At 35.7% G+C, this 23,719-nt stretch overlaps 1 protein-coding gene across 2 annotated transcripts in view; it reads left to right on the top strand.

Annotated features, from left to right (window-relative positions):
* Positions 1-23,295, top strand: part of PCDH11X (protocadherin 11 X-linked) — a 460,056-nt gene extending 436,761 nt beyond the window's left edge. For both annotated transcript variants that reach the window (XM_017818430.1, XM_017818418.1), the window contains one exon: positions 19,683-23,295. In XM_017818430.1, the coding sequence (XP_017673919.1) occupies positions 19,683-20,074 (392 nt within the window). In that variant the 3' untranslated portion in view covers positions 20,075-23,295. The remainder of the gene's footprint in view (positions 1-19,682) is intronic.
* The last annotated feature ends 424 nt before the right edge of the window (positions 23,296-23,719 follow it).

Genomic DNA, 23,719 nt, shown 5'->3' with positions numbered 1-23,719 from the left:
TTAAGTAGAATCAGATCTGTTGCCTTCAAACCTAAGAATAAAGTATTGAGTAGCAAGGTAGGATCTGAAAAATTAAGATCTCTGTTTCAGAGATCTAGGTGGGCAGCTCTGTAGAGCTCAGACAATATACCTCCAAATGCACCAGAGCACTTCAGGAACATCACACCCAGTGCTGTACCCACACCCTGGGAGCTCCTCTGTTCTAATTACTATTTCATATGCAGAGCACGCCCCTTGAAGCTGTTGTTAATAACTCCCCTTTGTTTTAATAAAAATGATTCCACCTGAGTTTGCCTGGGGTTTCTGATCACCCGAAGTTTTAGGTTCAGCTTTGAGAAAAGTTGAAGTGCAAAGTGACTGTTGTTCAGGTGAACTCTGCCAAGATGCCTCGATAAACTGGTAAGGAAATTAATATACAAGGGTAGAAAGGATTATAGATAGAGATAGAAGGATTAGACTGTGCACTAGCAGCAAGACTTGCTGTAAAAATGTTGCTTCAGGCTTTTGTTTATTATTTGGAGAAATTCTATTTAAATGCAGATTAGATTTTCTACCTAGAAGTACAACCTATTCTTTGTTTAGGAACTTTACAAAGAATGAATACAGAGTGTTTTTGTTTTCATTTCTTCATGAACTTTGACAGTCACGTTGCTTATCCTGTTATCTGGATTAGATATGCAAGCTCTGGATACAGGAGTTTTAGCAGTTTGTTTAGAGACCCGAGTTTAATTAATCAGTGTAAGATTACCAAATTGCCTTGGGATGAAAAACTGCGCCTGAGAAGTTGTAATTGGCTACTGACTAAACAGAAGGGCCCAGCTCTGCACAGGGTGTTTGGGAGGGAGGGAGGGAGGGTGAAGGCAGGGGAAGGAAAGGCAAAGAAGAAGAAACAATCAATAAATTAGACAAATACATTTTGTGACCTGAAATCTTTTCATTCTGTTTACAGCTTAGATTTTTGGGTTGCTGGACTTTCTGTGAAAAATCATCTCTTAAAATAATGCTTCATTCTCTTTAGAAAAAAATGAAATTAGAATAATAGTTTAAAGGAAACATCCCAATCACTTTTCATGGGTTTATTTTTATTCCTCTACCCATTCTTCCTGCATCTTGTCATCACATCTCCAGCAGCCCTTGCTGATCTTCTCAAAATTATGATAACATGATGTACATACCTAATGCAACTTTTTGTTAATCACCTCACAAAGAAACCCCACGTGCCACAATTAAAATGCTGATTTCAAGAGGGTTTTTTTATTTCACCTGCTTCTTCCTCCCCAACATAATTTGTGATTTATTCAGCATGTTTTATGATAGAAGATTCACACAATTGGCATGAACTGTCTCTGGGATTCATGCACAGAAACAGTAGAATTGAAATATGTTTCAGGATTTGAGATTTTGACCCAATTTTAGAAAAGTATAAGAGTAGTTTGAATTCTTTGGATATAAAGATGAGTCTTGTTTGTTTTGTCAAATGTATGAGACGGCAGCCAAACTTGGCTGATTGGAAATCAAGTATGTCCTCTGAGAAGATCTACTTCACTAGCCATTTAATATGATCAGTAATTTTATATTGATCTTTTAGCATGGAAATAGCATGCTATTGCAATGGATTTAATGTGGTGTTATTATAATGGTGTACCATTTAGGAAGGTAATATTTTAGTATTACCAGGTTCATAAAAGCTTGTCTTTTGAGAACATAACAAAGATTTTTCCATGTATTATCCAGCTTCGTTATGAAGTGGAAGAAATAAAAAGATCAAGGGTTTGCTTAAAGGAGGTTGGTAAAACTTTTTGCCTCATAGTAGGTGTATTTTAAGTGCTCTGTGGTTTTTTTGCTCCTTTATTTCTTTTTGATGGACAAGCTAAAGCAGTAATTAAAATGAAAGAAAATGATTCTTTGGGAGATTAAGAGCATTGGACTAATAATTTACAAATAACATATTCTTAGGAGCTCACACCCTCAATTCAGGGTTCAGAGACATTTAAAAATCTGAATTTGAGCAAAACTTTTCTGTGCCTTCACTTCAGCAAGCTAATCCATTTTTGGTTATATGATAAGCTGTGCATAAAATCAGTCAGAAAAAAAATATATCTGTGATGAACAATGCATGTCTGGTGGGTGACAGAAAATGGCATATATGTCTGAAAGTAATGAATCACATGGTTAGCAGTATATAAATGTGTCAAATTCTCATATCACACAGGATCAATGGACAGAATGAAAAGCAATTATTAGAACAGCTTATTTTCCTTTAATGTATTATTTCACAGTCACTTGCACTCTTAAACCACATCAGATATTTATATTATTTTTCAAGACTTTCTTGTAACACTATTGATTGACTGGAATACAGCAGCTATTGGCTTTGATTTTAATACATACTTGAAACTATGTACTCTGGCCATTGTTTTTAATTTGTTAATATTTATTTTCATTTTTTGGCATATCTAGATGTAGTTGTTACCATTTCAGGCTGGTTGGCAGCACCAACAAAAGTTATGAGCCCTCACTTCAGTTGTGTTTAAGTTGTGAAGATTTTGTAACAGGGGTTTTTTTGCTGGAGGAAGAGAGAAGCTTGCATTCAGGATGCTTACTGTGAGCCTGTATTTAAAAGTCTTTGGACAAATGGCCTTTCTAGTGGGTACTTAAGTCTCAAATTAGAAAATGCAGTTTTCTGAATTGACCTCTGAGGTGACCAGCACATTGTTACTTGTGAAGATGGAACCTTGTAAAGAAAAGTCTGGTATTAAACCTGATAGACCAGAACTCTCTTGGAGTGCACCTTACTTTCCCCATTTCCATTTTTTTTTCATGAAAGAACAGATAGTCGTATATGCTTTTTTTCTACTTTTACTTGGAATACAAGAATATGAACTCTTATTCTTCCAACTGACATAAGTATAGGGGCTAAGTGTAAAACTCTTGTTATGAGTTCAACACCCCTTTCCCTCCCACCTGCTTTGTAGCTGTCCCATCCTCAAGCCCATTTACGCACTCTGTTAAATAATTGTGTTGATATAAGCTATACTAACATGGAATGGCAAGCTCTAGCCTATTTTTATATGCTCCTTAGTTCCTCTGTATGTGCAGGATAGTCTTTCTTGTGAAAAGGGATGCAAGCTTATCCAAGGAAATTCAAATAACTATAAATGTAGTGATAGTTCTGCCTGAGCTGACTTGGGTGTGACTAACTGAGCTGAGCACACTGTGCTGGCTGCAGGACACAGCTCTGTGTTACTGGACAGAACTGCACAGAGCCCTGCTGAGTGAATTCTGAACTTGCTGTCGTCTGTATGATAACAATTTGTAAGATTTACTTTTCCGCAGATGATGATTGTATTGGGACTAGGAAAGGAGAGAAGACTTCCTGCTATCAAAAGTGTTTCAAAGACTTTCTTCTGCACATGTCTTGTTCCCTTCTCTTCATTAGCTGTCTTTGTATTTGGCTCGTTCCCTAAGGAAATGAGTATTTAGATTCACTGCATAGAAACTGCAGCCTGTCTATAGTGATTAGGGAGAAAAGGTTAAAGTCCATGTCAGAAACATACAGGGAAAAAATATTAAAAATAAACCACTCATCAGCTACAGATAATAACACGGTTGATCTGAGAAATACTGATGTATGTGTCCATTTTTAATTGCATACAGTCCAATCTACTTTTATTTACATAAAAACTCCCAAGATTTTACAGTAGGAATAGTTGTAACTATAGTCTAGACTGTTTTAAAAAAAGAATTAAAGTTTAATTCCAAGAAGCACTTTGAGGAATTTCTAGAATTGGTTTTCCATGTAAAATTTTACGAAATCATTACATTTTATTATGTTACTGTTAAAGCTAAATTTTAAGATATATATTTTGGAAAGTTTTGCTACCACAAGAAATCATCATATAATCCTGTGGCTTTTTAATGGTTTATTAAAATAATGAGCTCTTCATCTCAGGAGGACTGTTTAAAGTGTATATATGGTTTTCTGATGTTCTCTTTGGTTAGGTTGAGTAATGACAATGAAAGATAAATATATGTCTATATTTTGTTGTACAGTTTGCAATGTGCAACACAGTTCTTTGATGGTAAGGGAAAACTGACTTTTTGCCAATATGTTGTGTCCTTCAGGTTTCTTTGGGTGCCAAGGAAACATTATCCACTACTCCAACAGATATGTTTTGAAAATTTAGTGTAATATCCAGTGCTCAAGTGTCCAGAAATCTGGTTTAAGCTCTCTCAAGTTAGACACCCAAAAATAATGGAGACTACATAATTTTGCCCAATTTCTTTATTCCTCAGTTTCCCAGATGCAAATGGCCTCAAGAAAGCAAATAATGCAGGTGGATAATGATTGTAAAGCTTTTGATTGTGCCGTGAAAACAACAAATACACAAGGAAATTAATAAATCTACATTCAGCACAAGGCTTTGAAAGTATAAATTAAAAAGGTGTATGGCCACATGCTGATTAGTGTAGATAAAGAGAAATATTGAATAACTACTAACTCTGAATTGGGCCCAAGGGTCCTATGAGAAAAATAGTATATGATAATTTAATTAAAGTTTGCATCAAAACACATTTACACAAGGGAGCCAAATTAATATTGCAGAATTTGCACTTTCTAACTTTCCAGTGCTTCCCTGGGAAATGTTAATTCTTTTTTTAGTGCAGTGGTTTCTCCCTGGGACATCATGGACCTGTGTATACATATATGTATGTACATGTACATGTTCTGGTCAGAGACTTGGCATATTCACCTCACTGAGTTTCTTAGATTCAAAGCATTAATATAATAATTTCTTGAATCAGAAATAACAACTATTGATAGCAGTGCAGTTGGAAGCACAATTCAATTGGGTTCTGGAATATGACAGAAGAAAGGAGGGAAAGGGAGCTAGATGGATGTTTTGATTGAGTCAGCCAGATAATTACAAACACTTGAGCACCGATGCTTACTAATATACCCATATTTAAGATCCTCTGTAAAATATATAGGCAGAGCCTGGTGAGTTTTGTATTTCTTGGGCAGGTCTGGAGTACTCACTGTCATTTTTTCCCCCCCTTCCCTGAAGAAATCTGGTTACTCAAGTCTTGAAGTTGCATAATTACTCAGTGCAACAAGATGAGGAGCAGGGAAATGGCTCTGGTATATACAGAACTAGAACACAAGTATGTGAAGTGATGGATAAATGGAGTAACAGTCTGTTAGAGAAGGGACCACATCCAGTATAAGCAGCTATTGGTATAGAGGAGGGGAAATTCTTCCTGTCTGCAGTTGGGGACAAAGCAATAACTGGGTGAAACAAAAATATTTAGAATATTGACTATAATGCAGTGATTAAATAAGTGATTCCAGACTTTAAAATAAATCTCCACAACCCATATTACAATCACAGTGACACCAGACTCATGACAGTATCTCAGTGGTTTCCATTTCCACTGTGTAATGGACTTACTTACAACTACAAACAAACAAACAAAAAATTTCCATTGTAATAGCACCTGAAACATGTTATGAATGCTGTTATATCCAGCTGTTCCTAGAATTCAGATAATTTGCAGATACATAGTAAGTGTGTACTTAGAGTAATAGATTACCTCAAATCTTCTGTTATAAAAGGGATAATTAGAACAAATTAAAAATAAAATAAAGTAGTGTCACATTATGCAGCATTGCAATGAAGCCCTTGGCTGCATGGATCTGTTGATTAACAGTTTGTGACCCTCAGAGCATCAGTACCATTTCTGCACAGCTTTGAATGTCACTGTCACTCCTCGTGCTCCTGTGATGGTGCTCCTCGTGTCTCCAGGCTCTCTGGTATGCAAATGATGCCAAGCAGAGCCTTAATGATTATTTCTGCCTCAGGGCAGCACAGAGGGTGAGAGAAAGGACCTGTGAGTGTGAAATTGAAAAAAAAAAAAAGTCAGTGTCAGGAACCTCCATATTTGGGGAGTTACACTCGGGGGCTTTTTGTTTGTTTGTTTTCCCCTTGAGACTTTAATGTCCTTTTCTGCAGAAGTTCTGCAGTCATTACAGTTTCATCTCCCAGCATTCCAGCAGCCCAGTTGGTGGGAGGCTTTTTCCCAGCCATGATAAATTATTCTCTGTCAGAATCCAAATCTGCCTTTTCAAGTCTGATCATTTGTGATGAATTTATTCTGTTAACATGAGCTTGAATAGAAGCAATAGAGGATAATAAATTAACTTTGAGCATATTAATGGCATCTCTAGACTATAGATGAATTAAGGAATAAATAGATGAAATAGGTTCAATAACAGGCTGGTGAACACTTAGTCAGCAATTGACTGGTAGCTTTTCATTTCAGTCCTATTATATCCTATGGTTAATTAAAAAACATAGAAAGATTTAAAGGAACTTTTTGGAATACAGACTAAGTGTGAACTCGTCCTGCCATCCACAGTAACTGTAGAAAATATGGTTGTGAAATGTACTTTGCTGAAGCCTCAGGAACACCAGCTTCAGAAATTCTGGTTTGGACCCTCTTTAAAAGAAATCTGTGTGCCAAATATGGTGAGAGCTTCCTATAAGGTATCTGCCAGAGGAGCACTTAACCCAGACTTAAAATATCCTTTCTGTAGAACTCTAGAAAAAAATAAACATAAATGATGGGATTTTTTGGTTTTGCTCTTATAAACTAGAGATTAGGTTAGTTCATGAACCTTTATTCCTAGCAAGAACTGTTGTGATTTATTTGGTTACCTGTAATGTGTGCCTGCTATGGTCAGGCAACTAGTTTGAAACTTAGACTTTGAAAAGAACTGGATGCTAAAATTCAGTGACTTTGTAAGAACTGTTTCTTAAATCTGTTTCTAAGGGATCCTCCGTCATATGCAACAGAAAAATGGTTGATTGAGGCTTATATAATAAAGGAGGTGATAAGTTGCTTGACAAATCTGAGTACTAGTTTTTAACCCCATTAAATAATATATGTTAGGTTTTTATTAGCCTAGGTATATTCATGCCAAAGCTTATCAAAGAGGAGCCAACGTTACTTTTTTGTGAAGACAGCTATGGTCTGTGAAATGTATAAAAATACAAATATTAAGTAGGGTGAGTCAAAACTTGACACCTACTCTCTGAAATTTGAAGTTCAACAAATATATATCTCTCTCTTCAGTATCCTTCATATAGACACACGTAGAGAGTGTGTGGTTATAGATAGAAGATATTTATATAATTAAGCTAATAAAAGCATACTTCAAAGATCAACTAATGTTTTTATTGCCATTTTAAAACATTTCTATCTTTGAAGTAATGAAATTTAATTTCATGAACAACTGAATACCTCATGAAGTTTAACTTAAGACCCCCACAGTTTTATACTTGTTGTGCTCAAAATAATTTTTTAAATACAATAATAATAATAATTAATAATAATAATAATAATAATAATAATAATAAACACTATCATGTTTTCAAACATCATCATATTCTTTCTGGTTGCAGCCACAGAACCTTTTCTGACAACTGTTGAAATGGCTGAAAAGATAATGTCAGCAGTTGCTTATTCCAATTCTCTTGGGATCTTGCAGAATAATCCCAGCTATCACTGTTCCCTAACAGTGTTTTGTTTTGTTTTGTTTTTTAATTATGCATCCTATAAGAAAATGTCCTGTAAAGAATTGTGTCAAATGTTGATCTGGCCTAAATTATTCCCATCATGTGTCAGTTGTCCAAGTGCTGATAGAATCACCTGGTTTAGAGAAGAAAACTATAAGTTTACTAGTGCTCCTAGCTAAAATTATTGTGGCTTTATGTTTTAATTCAAAATTACTTAGGAGAACATACATACATATATATATATATATATTACTATCCTGTCAGAAAAACTCCTTGGTGCTAAAAACTTCTTAATAGTTGGAGAAGGCTCATGGGAGTGAGATGAGAAACTTCCAACAAAACAGCACAGCTTCAGTGGAGAAACTGGTAACAAAGGCATGTTTAAAGAGCTGACAACTCAAAGTATTGCCTCGTCAGAGTGCTGCCAAAATTCCTGAAGGTGCAAACAGTGCCTATGAAGGCCAATTAGAAGTTGTAGCCATTGCAGTAAGCAGGTTTGAACTCACGGGGAAATGATGGAAACTCTAGTCAGGCACCCCTTTTTCTTCTCTCAAATGTCTGAGTGAGGCTCTGAGCTAATGTGCAAAGATTGCTCCAAATCACTCGGAGCCACAATCCGATGCCTGACTGGAGCACAATGAAGTTTGGATTATGCTGTTTTAAATTATCACCCATTTGAAGTAGTTTTCTTTATAAAACAAGATTAAAATGACTGTAATTCAAAACATTTTACCTCAAATTGATGTGAAAATTGTAGTGTTCATATTATTTCCATTTTTCAATTTGACAAAACATTTCACTCCACATATAAGTTTTTCTGTGTTGTCACTATGTCAAGAGTGAAAACATGAATTTTACTCTGTGTATTTTACTCTTTCCTGATGTGTCCTATTTCTTAACACTTCTTATTTAAGTTTTTTAAAGCATGTCTTTATATAGGCTGTTATAGTACCTGGGGGAAATATAAACAGATTTAGGAGGTTTGCTTACCTCCTTTCTAGCCCACACAATAACAGTTTATAACTTCATAATGTTAAATTTGTTCTCTGGTCTCTCTACACGCCCAATGGTTAGATAAGTGCTGATAAAAAAGCAAAGCAAGGAAGAATTTGAAATTCTAGCTTGATAGAGCTGAATCTCAGGTTATGATGACTTTTATTTACATGAAATTTCCTTTCATTTGCCTTCATAATAGAAATTTCTCTGCATAAATTTTCCTCAAGGTTTCATATGTCTGAATAGAATCATTTAGGGAAAAAAGAGTCTTTTCCTCAGAAGTTTATTTCATGGACAGGCAGTTTTATCAGTAATTCTTCTTAAAAATCCAGGAAATTCTCAGTAAATTACTTGTGTTCCCTATGAATGAGGGTATTTGTTTCATCTAACATTCTTGCAGAGTTCTTGAGGTAGCAAAGTGCAGAACAACACTGAAAAACACTGGAAATTTAAGTGTCTTACAGAAGTCCCTGCCTAAATTATCACCAGTGAGATTTACAGCTGTAAAGTTCCTGGCCTAAAAATACAATTACACTTATTTTTAAGTCATACTGTGTTCAACTATAAGTGCAACAGAGTGCCAAATCTTATCACTTAAAGTAATAACAATACATATGTCAGCTATCAGACCCTCAAACTCTGGGAAAGAGCTGCTTTTGTGAGCTCAATCTGCAAAGGATAATTCATTCCTTACTAGGGGGTATGATTTCATGAGCTGAAAGCTTTAACTAGTACATATGTATAGGGTAGATTTAAAGTGATTATGGAAATGTCACCACAGGACAATGCATTATTAGTAGTCCCTCATATGTTGTATGCTGTCCCCTTATGTTTGCTGATAATTAAAAAGCAGATTGGGATGTCATGGTGAGAATGAGTGCAAAATGTCCCTTTTATCATTTGCAATAAATATGAAATAGTGGTCTTGCTGTATCCTTCAGTGATTGTTCTATTTGCTTGGTGACAAATGACAACTTTCTCCTTGTAATGTGCCTGCAGGGTTAAATGACTTTATTATTATTAATGAGTCGTTGCTCCGACTGTCCAGAAATAGAGGGAGTAGGAAGCATAAGAGATTTAGACCTAAGTAATTACAAATGTAATTATTACCTTTCAAATTTCATTTTTACAGCAATCACAAGGTTGTTAATCAAACATGGCCCTTTCCATGTATTCACACTTTTTGGGGCCTTTGTCAAAGGGATGAGTAGCTGCGTGGTTCCACTGAGGGTAGTCTGTGGCAGATTGACAAAGTGGTCTTGACAGAAAACTGCTGTGAAAAATTGGATAAAAAATGTTGTCTAGTCATCAAGGAGGCTGTGGTTGAGAGGGTTTTCCAAGAGAAAAACCTACCTGAACTGCAGCCATATGGAGGAGAGTGTCCTCTTGGGGAGGACAAGAGGAGCAGGAGGGGAATCCTTTTGTCCTGTGGAGATATGAGATGCTGAAGTTTTACTCCTCCGGTCTGTCCTTCCTCAAGGTTGTAGGTTGTCATGAAGGGATCATGGCAACCAGCACAGCAGAGCCAACACGCTGCTGGGCACTTTAGGGAAATTAAAATCCACGCCCTCTCACCCTGCAATAGTTATCCTAATTTCTCAGAATGATGGATTTTCAAGTTTTCAGGTGGAGCACAAGGCTTTTTCTTCTGTACCAGTGGTAAGGGAATTGCAGGGAATTTGAAAAAGGGAAATGGCTGTGGGTGGTGTTAGGCCATGTTGCAGGTGCTGTGAAACTTAAGCAGTGCTATTTTCCAGAATCATAACCTGACCTTGATATTTATTGTGAAATGTAAAATCTGGGGGAAAGCTTTGGAGAAATGAGAATGTTTCCCTTCAAAAATGCAATTTCTTCATAATGTTGAAATGTTAAAGATCCTCATATTTTAAAAAAAATAGGTGAAAATTAAATGAGAAAATGGATACTACTAGTTATCCTACACCCAAATGTAATGTGAATCAACACTGTCACAAAGCATTTGAATTTTGAAACTACATTTTTGATGGAAAATTTATTTGTAAAAAAGACTTCAGCAGGCTTTATTTATATATTCAATTGAGATTAATATTGTTGATGGTCCAATAAAATTTAATAGCTATCAGCGCTCAAAAAACCATAGTGTATATATGGATATCCGCTTAAGTGAATATTGTAAGAATGTTTAGAAGTATTAAAAAATAGATAAAGACAGGATATTCACAATAAAACCAGGTTTTTTTGTTTATATTCTATTTTTTTTAAATGCAATTGGAGTCGCCACATAAGAGCTACAGAACATTTTTAGACTGTTGTAGGTTTATTTTGGTTGCTGCTATAGTGGCCTTTGACTTTAAATTTCTGTTTGTGTATATCTGATAAAAAACGTAATTCAAAACATCTTTTATTGTGCATGTCTTAAGTTATCACAGGAAATATATGTTTACTAGCTTACTGAGTATTTGGGAGTTCTATGATTCCCTTCTAAAAATTAATGTTTCATTAAAGTGTCTGAACCATGAACAATTGCCCACAGTTGTTCAATTACTTAATTCAAAAGATATTTTTAGTATCCTACTTTAGATCAAACTTTTGTTTATTTTTTACTGGAAAATCAGTAAAAAGAAAGTGTCCCATTTGGCATGCAGATGCATCAAGAAACTTACTGAAGTGAATACAGGCTGCAAATGCAGACATTTGAAGCAGAACTGGAGGTCTTTCATCCCACACTTATCCTTGAAGGAGCACGTTTTATAGCAACTTTTACCAAGCATATGATGTTCAATCCCTAGAAATTTATATGAGATATGCTGTTCTTCATAGATGATCTACACCCCATCTTTTATGTTTAAGGATATTTAAGAAAGCATAAAAGTAGTTTTTTATCTATGTGTACACACGTGTGAGCAACAAAGCTTTGGAAACATCGTACAGTGAAAGCAGAGTTGTACTTATTGCTTGTACTTATTGTACTTAAGTCTCTCTTACAGACACATGCAGCAGGGCTACATTTTTTTGTTTTCCTGTAAAAGATAGCATGGATAAGAACAGATATTAGGGACAAATTCTTTACTGTGAGGGGGGGGGTAAAACACTGGCACAGGTTGTGGGTGCTCCGTCCCTGGAAGTGTTCAAGGCCAGGTTGGATGGGGCTTGGAGCAACTTGGTCTAGTGGAAGGTGTCCCTGCCCATGGCAGGGGGTTGGAACCAGAAGAGCTTTAAGATCTCTTCCAACTCAAAATGTTCTATAATTCTATGAACAGCTCATAGTCCAGAAAAGGTGAAAGGTTTCCAGTGCTCCCCATACCACTGAGGGGTCGGGAGTGTGGTGTGTGGTCCTTGGCTGATGCCTGGGGAAGTCAACGCTGAAAGATATTACTTGAGGAAGTACTGATTTCAGGGGACAGTTTCTGACTACCTAACGATTTTCTGTTTCCCTGACTGCAAATAAGAGTTTGACCTTGAAAGACTTAAAGCGAAATTTTACAGATCAAGAGGAATGTTTGCCGTGTTACCAATGCCCTTCTGAAAACTCCTGTTGGAAATGTTTCCTCTCAAAAGTGAGAGCCGAAGTCCTTTTTCACTCAGCATATTTTTGCAGAATGTTGAGTTTGTTACAGGAACTTTACATCAATAGCAGAGCTTAATATATATAATCTAAAATGCATAGTCTTTTCAGGTTTGGGGGGAAAAAATGCTAATTTCACTCTTTACTATGTTTCCAGGTCGAAGGTTATTGCTGGAGGATAAACCATTTCTCACTATGTAGTTTCACCTTGTTTAATTGATTTGAATTTGAATTTATATTCCATGTTAAATAATGAACCATGTATTAATAATTAAGAAGGTTCGGTACAAATGTGAAGCAGTTAATTAAATATTAAATAAAGCACATTGTATTACCCAGTATTGTAATCAATATACTAGATTTTAGGCTATTCATTTTAGATGATCATTATACTTTACAAGTTATGGTTAAAATTCTCATTGATAACTCAATATACACTTTATAGGCTAAGAAAGATGTGTCCTTTCCAAATGACCATTTTTTTTGCTATAAATAGCAACAAAACCTGGACATAAAAGATGAATTTAATTGGACTGTTAAAGAATTAAGGGTCAGTGACATGTACTCTACAACATTGTCACACTCAAGTTCATTAAGCTGAAAAACAAGAGGGTTTGGGGGCTTGGTTTGGGGGTTTTTGTGTGTGAAATGTCTTTCTGTGGAAAACAGCAATTACTGAAGTTGAACTTTTTACAGGAGCATTGCCTTTACACAATTTCTTGGCTATGATTAATACAAGATTGAAGTTTGAGTCAGAATAGCAATAAGAGATGACTTAATGAAAGATTAATGTGCTTTATTTGTATGGCTGTTATTTGTGAAGGAAAGTTTCACTTCACTCCACAAGTGTAGTTAATGATACAGGAATTACAATATGCTGCCTCTTTTGCCCTGATATTTTCTCCATTTCCTGTCTCCTCCCTCACCAACTTTTCCTGGCCATCTTTGATAGAGTTTGCTTGACTAATTGCAACCAGGTGCAAAATACTCACACCTCATTCTATTTGGATTTTATAAGAATCAGCCTAACTCACGGCAGTTTTTGGGATTAAATTCAAATTAAAATCATGGCTCTTGGGATATAAACTGTGTTCACTGGAATGGAAGCAGAGATGATTTTACAATCTGGCAAGCCTAGGTAGCACATGAAAATGTGTGATTTCCTGCATTGCTGTTGATTCCTCAGTTAGAACATCTGGAGGATCAATCTTCTCTGAGTAGGATTTCTCACAAGCAGGGCAAGCTCTGTACACCCGGCTGAAAACCAACAAAAGTGGTGTGTCCTACTTGCTCTTTGAATAAAAAGGTTCCGAGGCTAGAACTTAAGTAACTCTTTTAGGTTTTTAATTTATTGAGACATATACAGGAAATAAAATATTCATGGGAAACTTCTCCCAAAGGCATTTTATTATTAAACCAAAAAGCTAGAGTATATTATAGCAGCACTCATTTAGGTTTCTACATTCAAGCTTCTTCCTCCTGACCTTATTAAAGTAACCCAGTTTACACTAACAGCCGTTCTCCCCTCCCTTTTTTATTGTTAATGTCATTTCTGTTCTCCTCATATAGCGGAGACCTCTAAATGATGTTACCCAAGCGGCCACTTTTGGTCACCAGGGTAATTCTGGGCGATAATTTCCCCATATTATGCTTGAATTCCTGCTTAGATTTAGTACCACTTTTAGTAAATACACATGGGCAAAAAGTGGGGGGGGACATGACCCACTCCTTAGGAACTATTGGCTGAGATGAGTAGCTTGGGGTTGTCATCTTCATCACTCTGGTGGGTTCCTGCTGAGCAGAGAGCACTGAGAGTGCAGTGGGAGCTGTTTGATCTGGAACGCTCCGTAAATGAGAGGCACTTCTGGATGCTGACAGAATAGTGTTGGCACTGCAAGCCATGTATTCATATATGTGCTGTGTTGTGAAAATATGAAAAATAGCTCAGCAATGGCATAATTGTGGGCAATTTGCTTAATTGCTTGCTAATTGTTGCTTGCTTTATTATGAAACAAGAGTGCTCTAAATGTAACACTGGATGGTTTGCATCCAAAATGTGTCAAACTCAAAACTGGCTTTTCATTAAGACTTCAGCTACATGGCTTTACAATTCAAGCACTCTATATTCTGTGTTTTAAGGCTTTTTCTTTTTTTTTTTTTTTAATTGGTTTTGAAATTTTCTTTGCACAATTTATAAGGCCCTAAACCTGCATTGGTACAGTGCAGTCTGGTGGTTTTTGAACTTCTAATGAATCTGAGTACTTTGCTAATGAATACATTTACAAACGTCTTTTGATCATTACTACATGTATGGATAAAGGTGGAAATGTTTTAAGGCTTCTCCAGGAGCTCATGTTCTTGATTGCCCAACTCTTAGAGCTGCACATCTCCTTTCAACATGTGCATTCAGATTTGGGCTTTAGGGGACATGTACAATTCTGAAAGTTTGGCCTAAACTTTTGGAAAAACTATTCTCTTCTGTATCAACCAAGATATCCTGATTTTAGCAGGAGGTTAGACCAGACATCTTCAGAAGTCCCTTCCAGCCCAAGTCTTTTTGTGAGATGTCATGGTGCAAGTGATGACTTTTATGGTAGACTGAGAAAAGAACCAGCCCTGTTGATATTGTCTTAGTAGTTTGTCTCTCTTTTGAGGATGGAGGGGAGGCCATAGCAGTAGAAAAGAAACTGTGTTGTAAATCAGATACAAAGAGGATAACCAACATTTTTATTTACTATCTCTAAAATCCCACACAGACTTTATAACCATAGGAAGTCTCCAATGAAAAAAAAAAAAAAAAAAAAGGTTTGACCGAAGGATAGTTTTCTGACGAGGCTGAAATTCAGCTTTTTCTTGAGGGAAAGTAAATATTCTTACTTGAAAACTGCTTTGACCTATAAATGATAAGACTGTGGAACAATGAAGAAAGCCTTTTAACTATTGTGCTTTTAGTTATATTTGACAGCTCTGATCTAAACATTTCAGAAGAGCTGACAGACACTTTCTTTAGAAATGTTCTTAGTTCTGCTGCAGACAATTTAAAAAATAGTTTCATTCCTAAAACAACCTGGAATTCAAACCAAAGTGTTAAACTCACATGTGCATGAGTGTGATCTGTTATGTGAATTAAAAATTCATAGTACTTGTATGTCATGTTTGAAGAGTCTCCACGTAGTACGAAAAAAAAAATAAAACTGAGGGTTTATAACTGAATGAAATAAGAAATTAAGTAGATGGTTAAGAGTTCAGTGGAATGTACTGTTTATAATACCTGGGGAATATGTACACTTCTATTTCCTAGACACTGAATTTCAGTAGCAAAACCCATCATTTCTTCTGAAAATATTCAGACAGCAGAAACTTTCTTATCCTTGATTGGTAGAGGCAGATGCCACAGATGTTTCCTACCCCTGATTACTTATCAAACTACGCAAAATAATCACCTAAATTATTACATTTAAATGAGAGACAAAGGCTCAGAATATTTTGTTGTCATCCACATTTACAGTGACTTGCAAAGATACAAAACAGAAGGAAGCTTAAAGAGTAGCAGCTAGAAAATGCCACGGTCAATTTGCACTGACTCTGGTAAATGACCACCTGAGCTCTGAACCTCCCACTCCCCCAGCTGCCTGGCTGGAATTCCTCCTCACAGGGTCCTCTGGGATGCTCAGCTGAGCCAGGTAGAGAATCCTTTGTTTACAGCAAGTGGTGGAGGGGAAGGCACACAAGGTGGTGAGGACACCTCGGTGCTGGGTACAGGGACTTCTTTGTGTGTAAAGTCTGTAACAGAATATTTGAAAATCAGCTGCGTTGTATTGTAAGTCTGCACCATCTGTATGATGCATTGCTGACAAAAAGCTCTCTTCTCTGATTAAATAGGGAATTGTTAAAAGTGTGGTTTTAATAAGTGAAACATTGTTTAGTGCAATGCCAGTGCCAAGTAACTATTTAGGAGGATTTCAGATGCTGAAGAAGCAGGAGAATGATATGTTAGGAAAACAGAGAATGAATTAGACTGACAGAAGGAAGGTGTATTTCATGGCCTGGAAGAGCAGGCAAAAAAAGATAATGCTTGTTGAATATTCATGCAGAAAATTTTCTACATTTTGTTCTGGGTTGAATTATTCTCCAAGAGTGATTTTTACTTCATTGTGCTAAAAAATAGTTTCTTGTATTGCTGATTTTATATTTTTTTACTTTATACCAAATGAAAACTGTATTGCATCTGTTGTCCTTGCTAATATTATTTACTGCAGCTAATCAATGTATGAGACTTTTTTTAAGTTTCCTTTAAATGCATTTACTGGTGGTTTTGCTTCCCTTGTGTTTCCTACAGCACACCCAGTCTCCTAAAGACTGCCTTAGGGTTTCACTAATGCTGTTAGAAACAGGTGATTTGGATTAAAAACAACACAAAAACTGTGTTATTAATAATTTTTAAAAATGTACACCTTTTAAATTTAGTCTAGAAGTTAAGGTTATCATTGCTGGGGGGGATGTTGTTTGTTTGTTTGACTTTGATAATGAATGCAGTATATTATAAAACAAAACTTGGTTGTTACTAGTGAAAAAAGAATTCAGTCAAAAATCATACAGAAAGGTACTTGTATTTGCTAAATAGTTTTTATTTCCTGTTCTGCATCACTTCAGAAGTGCTCGATAGGAAAGGGTCTTTTCAAATTTAAAGAAAACTTTATATTTTGCATATTATTAAGCATAAGCTCTGATGAAAAGCATGCTCTGACAACTAACAATACCTGCACCAAATACCAAAGCTGAAAGAAAGATTATGACTGCTACAAAAGATGTATCTGCTAAGCAGTCCTGCACTGGCAGACTTTTGCATAACAAAACCCCAACTTAACACCAAAATAATTTGTATTCATAACTTATGATTGTTCCCAGGATTGTTCTAAACTTTTGGAGTTTGGGTTCTTGTTTGGGTTTTTTTGTGGTGGTGGTGGGTTTAGTGGTTTTTGGTGGTTTTTATTAATTAAACTAAAACCCAGAGTAAAATATCTCTTCATTAACAGAATAAGCAGGACTGTAATTCTGACAATACTCTTACTCTTAGCATGGAGTGTTCCAAGTTTACAGGTAATCTGGCAACACATGGCCCAAAATTACCATCCTATGATCTGTTGAAATGGTGTAGAGAATGTTTTAGAAGTGACCTTTTAGTTCTAAAGTTACCTTGTCTAAAGTGTAATTGTTACATTTTTATTGTCAAATGTTTCTTTTGATGTTTTAGCTTTGTTTACTCTCTTACTGAAGTTTGAGGGAGATGGTAAAATATAAGGGTTGTAATAGTTGCTGTGTAGAACTAGAAATGCCTAAGTATTATTTCCAAATAAATAATTGTGTGTTTTATACAGTTTAATTGAATTAATAGCATTTTAAGAGCCACTAGAAAGCCTCAAGATAAAAAGAAACACTGAGGTATTTGGTATCAAATTTGGTATTTTTTTAATAAATGCAAAAAAATAAATTTCATTATAAACTGGGGGTACCTCAACACTCCATCAAGGTTGTACCTGATTTCAGTGAATTGTCTTGATCAGAATAGAAGCAAACCTGGATAATTAAGGAGCTTAAAAGACTTGTATATAGTAAGATTTATGTCTCTAATAGCAGATAGTAGGACATAGAAAGATTAGACTAATCCACCAGTAGCAACTTTTTTTTTTTCCTGCAGGAACTGTTGCCTCCACTGAATTATTTCCATATTTATGTCTCCTACTGCCCATCATAACTGGATTAGTATTTCAGCATCAAGGTGCCAAAGCTTTGTCAGGATTACACTGAAAAGTACTCAGGCAAAATGACTGAAGACATGTTGAAATGCCAGTAATATGCCAAAATAACATTTATAAACAATCACTTCTCTGACTGACACATACTCAAGGAGAAATAATCAAGAATAGAGCATTCATGATAAAACAAGTAACCAGTTGTCTACTTAAACATAGTAGATTTCAAAAAGATGCATCCTGTGTTTTGGACAGCAACATTACATATTTCAATGCCTTGAGGAAAAAATTCATTTGCATTGAAATGTAACATGGAAAGTAGTGTTTGTGCTCTGTAGCTTTACACAGATTTCCACATGCAAAGGATTTATTAAAACAGAAATGCAGCATCTGTTTAAACATAAAGCTCAGAGGGTGGGAGGCTTCTACTCAGCACTCTTCTTGCTCTAAGTAATTTTAGTGGCATACCTTCTCCAGTGCCTATGAGCCAGAATCCAATTTTAAATGTTATCTTCATTAAGACAGATATTAAAAACATGTATACATTTTTCATTGGAAAGTTTTGTGAAGATGGCACAGTGTGATATCTAATCAGATATTCTTCTGTGCTTCTGATGTATTTAACCAAGTACACACTAAGAGAATATAAGATTAACACGTGTCATATGAAAATTATTTCAAGGAATCATGTGCAGAAACTTAATTCTATTAGTTTTCATTTACACAATATGATAAAGCCACAGTTTAGATGGAACTGATCAGGAGTGTTTATGTGTAGCAAATTAACACCTTTCAGATTTTTGTTTACTTTGCCTTTGAACAAATTATAATTTCTATAATCCTTTTTCAAGGGCACAAACCTTGCATTTACTGAAGAAATCTGGTTCGATTACTAGTAAACTACAGAGGTTACATCTTCTTTTGCTATTACCCTTTGATTTTTTAAGGTTTTCAGCATTGAATACATGGAGAAATCAATTCTCTTTAAAATAGTTGTTACGCTCTTTCATTCTTAAAGCTCTTGAATGCATCTTTGAAGCCAAAGTAACATCTTCAGCTAGTGTCCATATTAGCTTTGTTTTGTCTTAAGCAAAGCCAAACAATTAAAAAAAACTAGTTTTAAGAAAACATATTTAAAAAATTGTAATTTTAAAAATTATACTATCTCAAAGTAGCTCTATGCAAATATCTAGAAGCATTAGCTTATCAGAAAGCTTTTAACTTTATTATGGAAATTAAAATTTCAAAAAATGAAAGGATCATTGTGACTAAGTGACAGGACAAGAGGAAACGGCCTCGAGTTGTGCCAGGGGAGACTTAGGTTGGATATTAGGAAAAATTTCTTCTCTGAAATGGTCATCAAGCGTTGGAATGGGCTGCTTAGGGAAGTGATGGAATCACTGTCCCTGGAAGAGTTCAGAAGGCACGTGAATGTGGCACTTGGGGAAAGGGTTTATTGGTGTCCCTGGCAGGGCTGGGGTAACAGTTGAACTTGATGATCTTAGAGGTCTTTGCCAGCCTCTATGATTCTGCGAAATAGGCTGTATAAGGGCTTTAGTTGCACAGCTGTAATAATGGTATCAGCTGCTTATCAAACAGTAGGTGTTTTCTGGTGATGTCCAATGAGAACTCTGTGGTCTAAAAAACTTGCAAACACCTAAACCTTTGCTTCAGGTGTGCACCTGGAGGTAATTCCTTCCCAAACCGTGGCCATTATTGTAGAACAGGGATTGCTTTGTTGACCTTGATTCCCTTTGTGCATCCGTCTTTGTATCCCTGATAATGCCTTGTCTTTTTCCCTCCTCCCAGCTATAGAAGTGAATCTCCAGAAAGCTCTGGCTGAAGCCTCTGAAAACTGCACACAGGAGTGTCTGATCCTCGGCCATTCCGACAACTGCTGGATGCCTCCGGCTTTGACGCAGTACCAGCAGCCCAACCCCCCTTTGCCAACGTTTGGCTTCCAGCAAGGCTGGGGCCGGGGAGCCAGGCCTGAGGGACGGCACACTCTGGGCAGGCCCCTTCCAAAGGATGACAGTGACAAAGGCCAGGGGGGGCCCAGGCCCCAGTTCTACAACACCTGCGAAAGACATTGCGCCAGCGAAGATCCCGTCAAAGTCATTCCTCTGGCAAACTTCGCCGCGTCCCACCAGGCTCCGGGCTCTGGGAGCGGCACCGCGTTCGTACACGAGCACCAGCTATAAAGGCATATCTGACAAATCCCTAATTTCAGGCTTTAAGTGACTGTGTATAGTCACAGCCTAACGCTCTTCTTCGGGAGCCTACACACTTGTTAGGCTTGTGAATATTTGTGTATATAGGATCCTAAATTTGAAACTGATAATCTAAATCCTTAGGACTTAGTTAAAAGGTGTTTTCCATAGTTCTTGGTAATATCCACAAAATGGGGAAGAGAACCCACAACCCAGAAACAAGTGAAAGAGAAACAAAATCCTGTTCATTTTCCTACACGGACCATATAGTACAAATATCTGCCAGCAGTTCTTCCTCCCTTTGAAAGCAATTTTTTAGTACAGTTTGGGGAATATTACAGTCTAAAAATAGCTTACTCAAATTTTTCTTTGTTGTTATGATTTATAGCATATTCATAGATTTCATCTTCCGTTTGCTTAGCATTAGTGATCAAGTGAGTAATTTCTCATTTGATTACTTGACATAATAGAATTAATAAATCCTAAAATCTAATTCTTAAGAAGGATTGTATATCTTACCATTTATCCTTTATGTAATTAAGAAGGAAAATGTACTTAAAGAAAAGACAACTGATTTTTATTTTAATTTTTATTGGCTCAATATACATGTATTTATTCTTTGAAAGAATGTTATAGATGAAACAGAAAGTTCTTAACTGGCTTTTCTGTGTGAAATAAGCAACATGACAGTGATAGGACATGCCAGAACAAAACTGGAAAAAAATTATAAGTAACTTTGAATTTCCAAATATTTCTACAATAATTCAAGGAACAATATTATACATACTATGTTTTCAAGCCATAAGTTTATTTCTCTTTTTTTTCTTTAAATGTTTTTTTTTCATCTTGCAGAGCTTGCTTTGGCTACTGTTCCTGTTAGTTGAAAATTACATGGGCACTGCTGAAAACAGTAGGAAAGTGGGGTAGTTTTTTTTGCTGATGTGCTGTCGTGACTGCAAGATACCAGTGTTTAAAAAAGTGTTATAGTGATATGTACGGCTTTTTTTTTTTACAGCTATATTCACCTATTGTAAGTATTCAGTAAAAGTTTAACTATAATATTAGTTACTTCACCACAAACCTATTAGATTAAGAAGTACTTGTCATTGTGGATTAGTTATTAGAGAATGACTGATAGTGCTCAGCAAAGAAAGAAGAATCTAGGTAATGAAAGCTGGATAAATATAAACACACCCCAATCATATTATTTGATAAAGTCTCAAGGTGATTCTCTTTATAGATGAGTGATTTTTTTCGGTGTTCTCCGTACTGGAAAATATATTCTATTGGTAAATTCCACAGTGGATGAAAAAGAGATTCCTTTCTTAGATGAAAAAATATATTTTTCCTCTAGCATTTCCTTCTAATATTTCTTTGCTGTTTAGTCATTTCATAATTTACAGTATGTACATACCAAGGAATTTTTCCTTTAAGAAAATGCATAATTTCTTAATTTTATTGCTACATTAAGTGAGACAATCGAAGTTGTATGGAGGGGAAAAAAAGACAGTGTGTGAATATTTCCTATGGATAGAATTCTATGTAGGCTTCATAATGTAACTTAAATCTGTAATTTATAAACAAAACTGTGTGTAAAAATGCTGTAATATTAGCTGCTTGTAAAATTTACAGAAGTTCAAGTTGTTGAGGGTTTCCAATAAATGCTAAAAGAGCTTCTCTTTTGTGCCCAGCAGGTATAAGTAGCTTTATATATTGCTGTCCCCACTGTAAATCTATTCAAATCACATTTAGAATTTATGTGCAAAATAATAATAATTAAAAAAAGCTTCACTTTTAACCTATTGATAGGGTTTAATTAATGGACATCAGATTATCTAATGATGTACGTCTTTTGCTTTCCTTTTTTTTAATGTAGTTTTCAATAATGTTTAGAAAAGATGTGGCACACTGGCTTCCAGTTGCATGTAAGTCCTGGAAAAAAATAACAATCCTTTGGGTACTGACACACAATAGCTGACACATCTCATTTCCAGTTCCAGGACAATTAAAAATTTGACAAATTAATTCATACCTAATATATACAAAGCCCTTTGTTGTTTGCTTTGGACACATCAGAATGAGAAAATTCGGCAGTTCTTTTCAGAGACATGCAAAAAAAAAAAGCTTATCTTTAGTTTACACAGATTTACCAAACATACTAATTGTGCAAATTTAGAATAATTCTGACAGCTAATGCTTCCTACTGTACACAGAGGTCTTCAGTTTTTATTACAGAAGGCTGCCATACAGAATTGGCAGCTCCACTGGAAAACTCTCCTTTTTTTTTGCCTGCAACAGTTCCTTTTTGGATGAAAAATGTAACTGAAATTTCCTGGCAAAGAATTAATTTCTACAATTTTAGGATTTTCATAGGAAATGGTGAAGGAACCACAATTAGTGTTTTTTAAATTGGTAGGGAAAAAAACCAAACAACAAACTTCACTTAATTTAAGTGTGTTTAGGGGTTATTTTTGTTTTTTCCCTAAGATACAGAAGCAATTAACCAAGCCCCTTCTCTTGAAAACAAACAAACAAAACCCCACCAAAATACCCAAACCAAAAGACAAAAAAATATTGCTTAAACAAAAGGTATTGTAAAGATTAATCAGATTGTATGAAGCATTAAATGCTATATCCATGAAAATGTGTTCTGATATTCTAAAATTCAGTCAACAAGGTACAGAACAATTAATTGTAAATACACATTGTTTCAGAAGATAAAATGTTCCCTCATTTTTATATATTACATATCTAATATATAAAACTACACATTTGAGACAACATTTTTCTGAGTAGCATGTCAGTATCCAGAGGAATAATGTTACTAGAGACTTGTTACACATCTTGCCATATATATAAATAATTTATATAGTACATAGACTGTATATTTTTGTGTAATTTTTTTTTTTAGTCATTTAACTTATTTTATCTTACTTGTGTGAATTTGTGGAGAAAACAATCCTATATACAATATACAGTAAAATGGTAGTTACATGATTAGATTTGTTTCATACAGTGTAACATTAAAGGAAAACCTTTGCCTTCAAAGTGATGTGTCAAACAGTCTAGTCTAGATAATTTCCCCTCTCCAAACTCAATACTTGTTGCACTTCCAAGTATTGCATCAAAGTTATGGGTAGTAATGGCAGAAAGGAAGGTTCTATTTCCATATTGTAAAGCATTCAATTCTTTAAAAAAACCAAACAAACCTCTAAAAGAAAGAACTGAGTCAAACTGTTTGAAGTAAAATATGCTGTTTCTTTGTTTTCCTAAACTGTGCTGTATTCTGAAGTGTAACTTAATTCTAAAGAAAGAATAATTAGGCATGTCTGCTCAGCCAGACAGAGACTACCGAGCACCTGCTCTCTCTGGGCTGTGAGCTGGCCGGATGCAGGTCATTTAGCTAATTATCATGGCAATGAGCCCATGCTAATAGGGCCTGAGGGCTTATGAATGTTAGCACAAAGGCTGGCCTGATCTAACATTAGTTATGTGGTCCCGAGCCCAGCCAGGTCTTTGTGCTGGAGTAGAGCACAAAGACCTCTACTCAGGACCTGAGTAGAGCAGCCTCTTTGCATCTCTGACCATAGTGGGGGGAGATCTGTTGGGTGTTTTTGTAAGAGAGGGGAAGGTTTG

Source organism: Lepidothrix coronata, unplaced genomic scaffold, assembly GCF_001604755.1.
Source record: "Lepidothrix coronata isolate B3197 unplaced genomic scaffold, Lepidothrix_coronata-1.0 Scaffold2, whole genome shotgun sequence".
NCBI classification, from domain to species: domain Eukaryota; kingdom Metazoa; phylum Chordata; class Aves; order Passeriformes; family Pipridae; genus Lepidothrix; species Lepidothrix coronata.
This window is presented reverse-complemented; position numbering and strand designations above follow the sequence as displayed.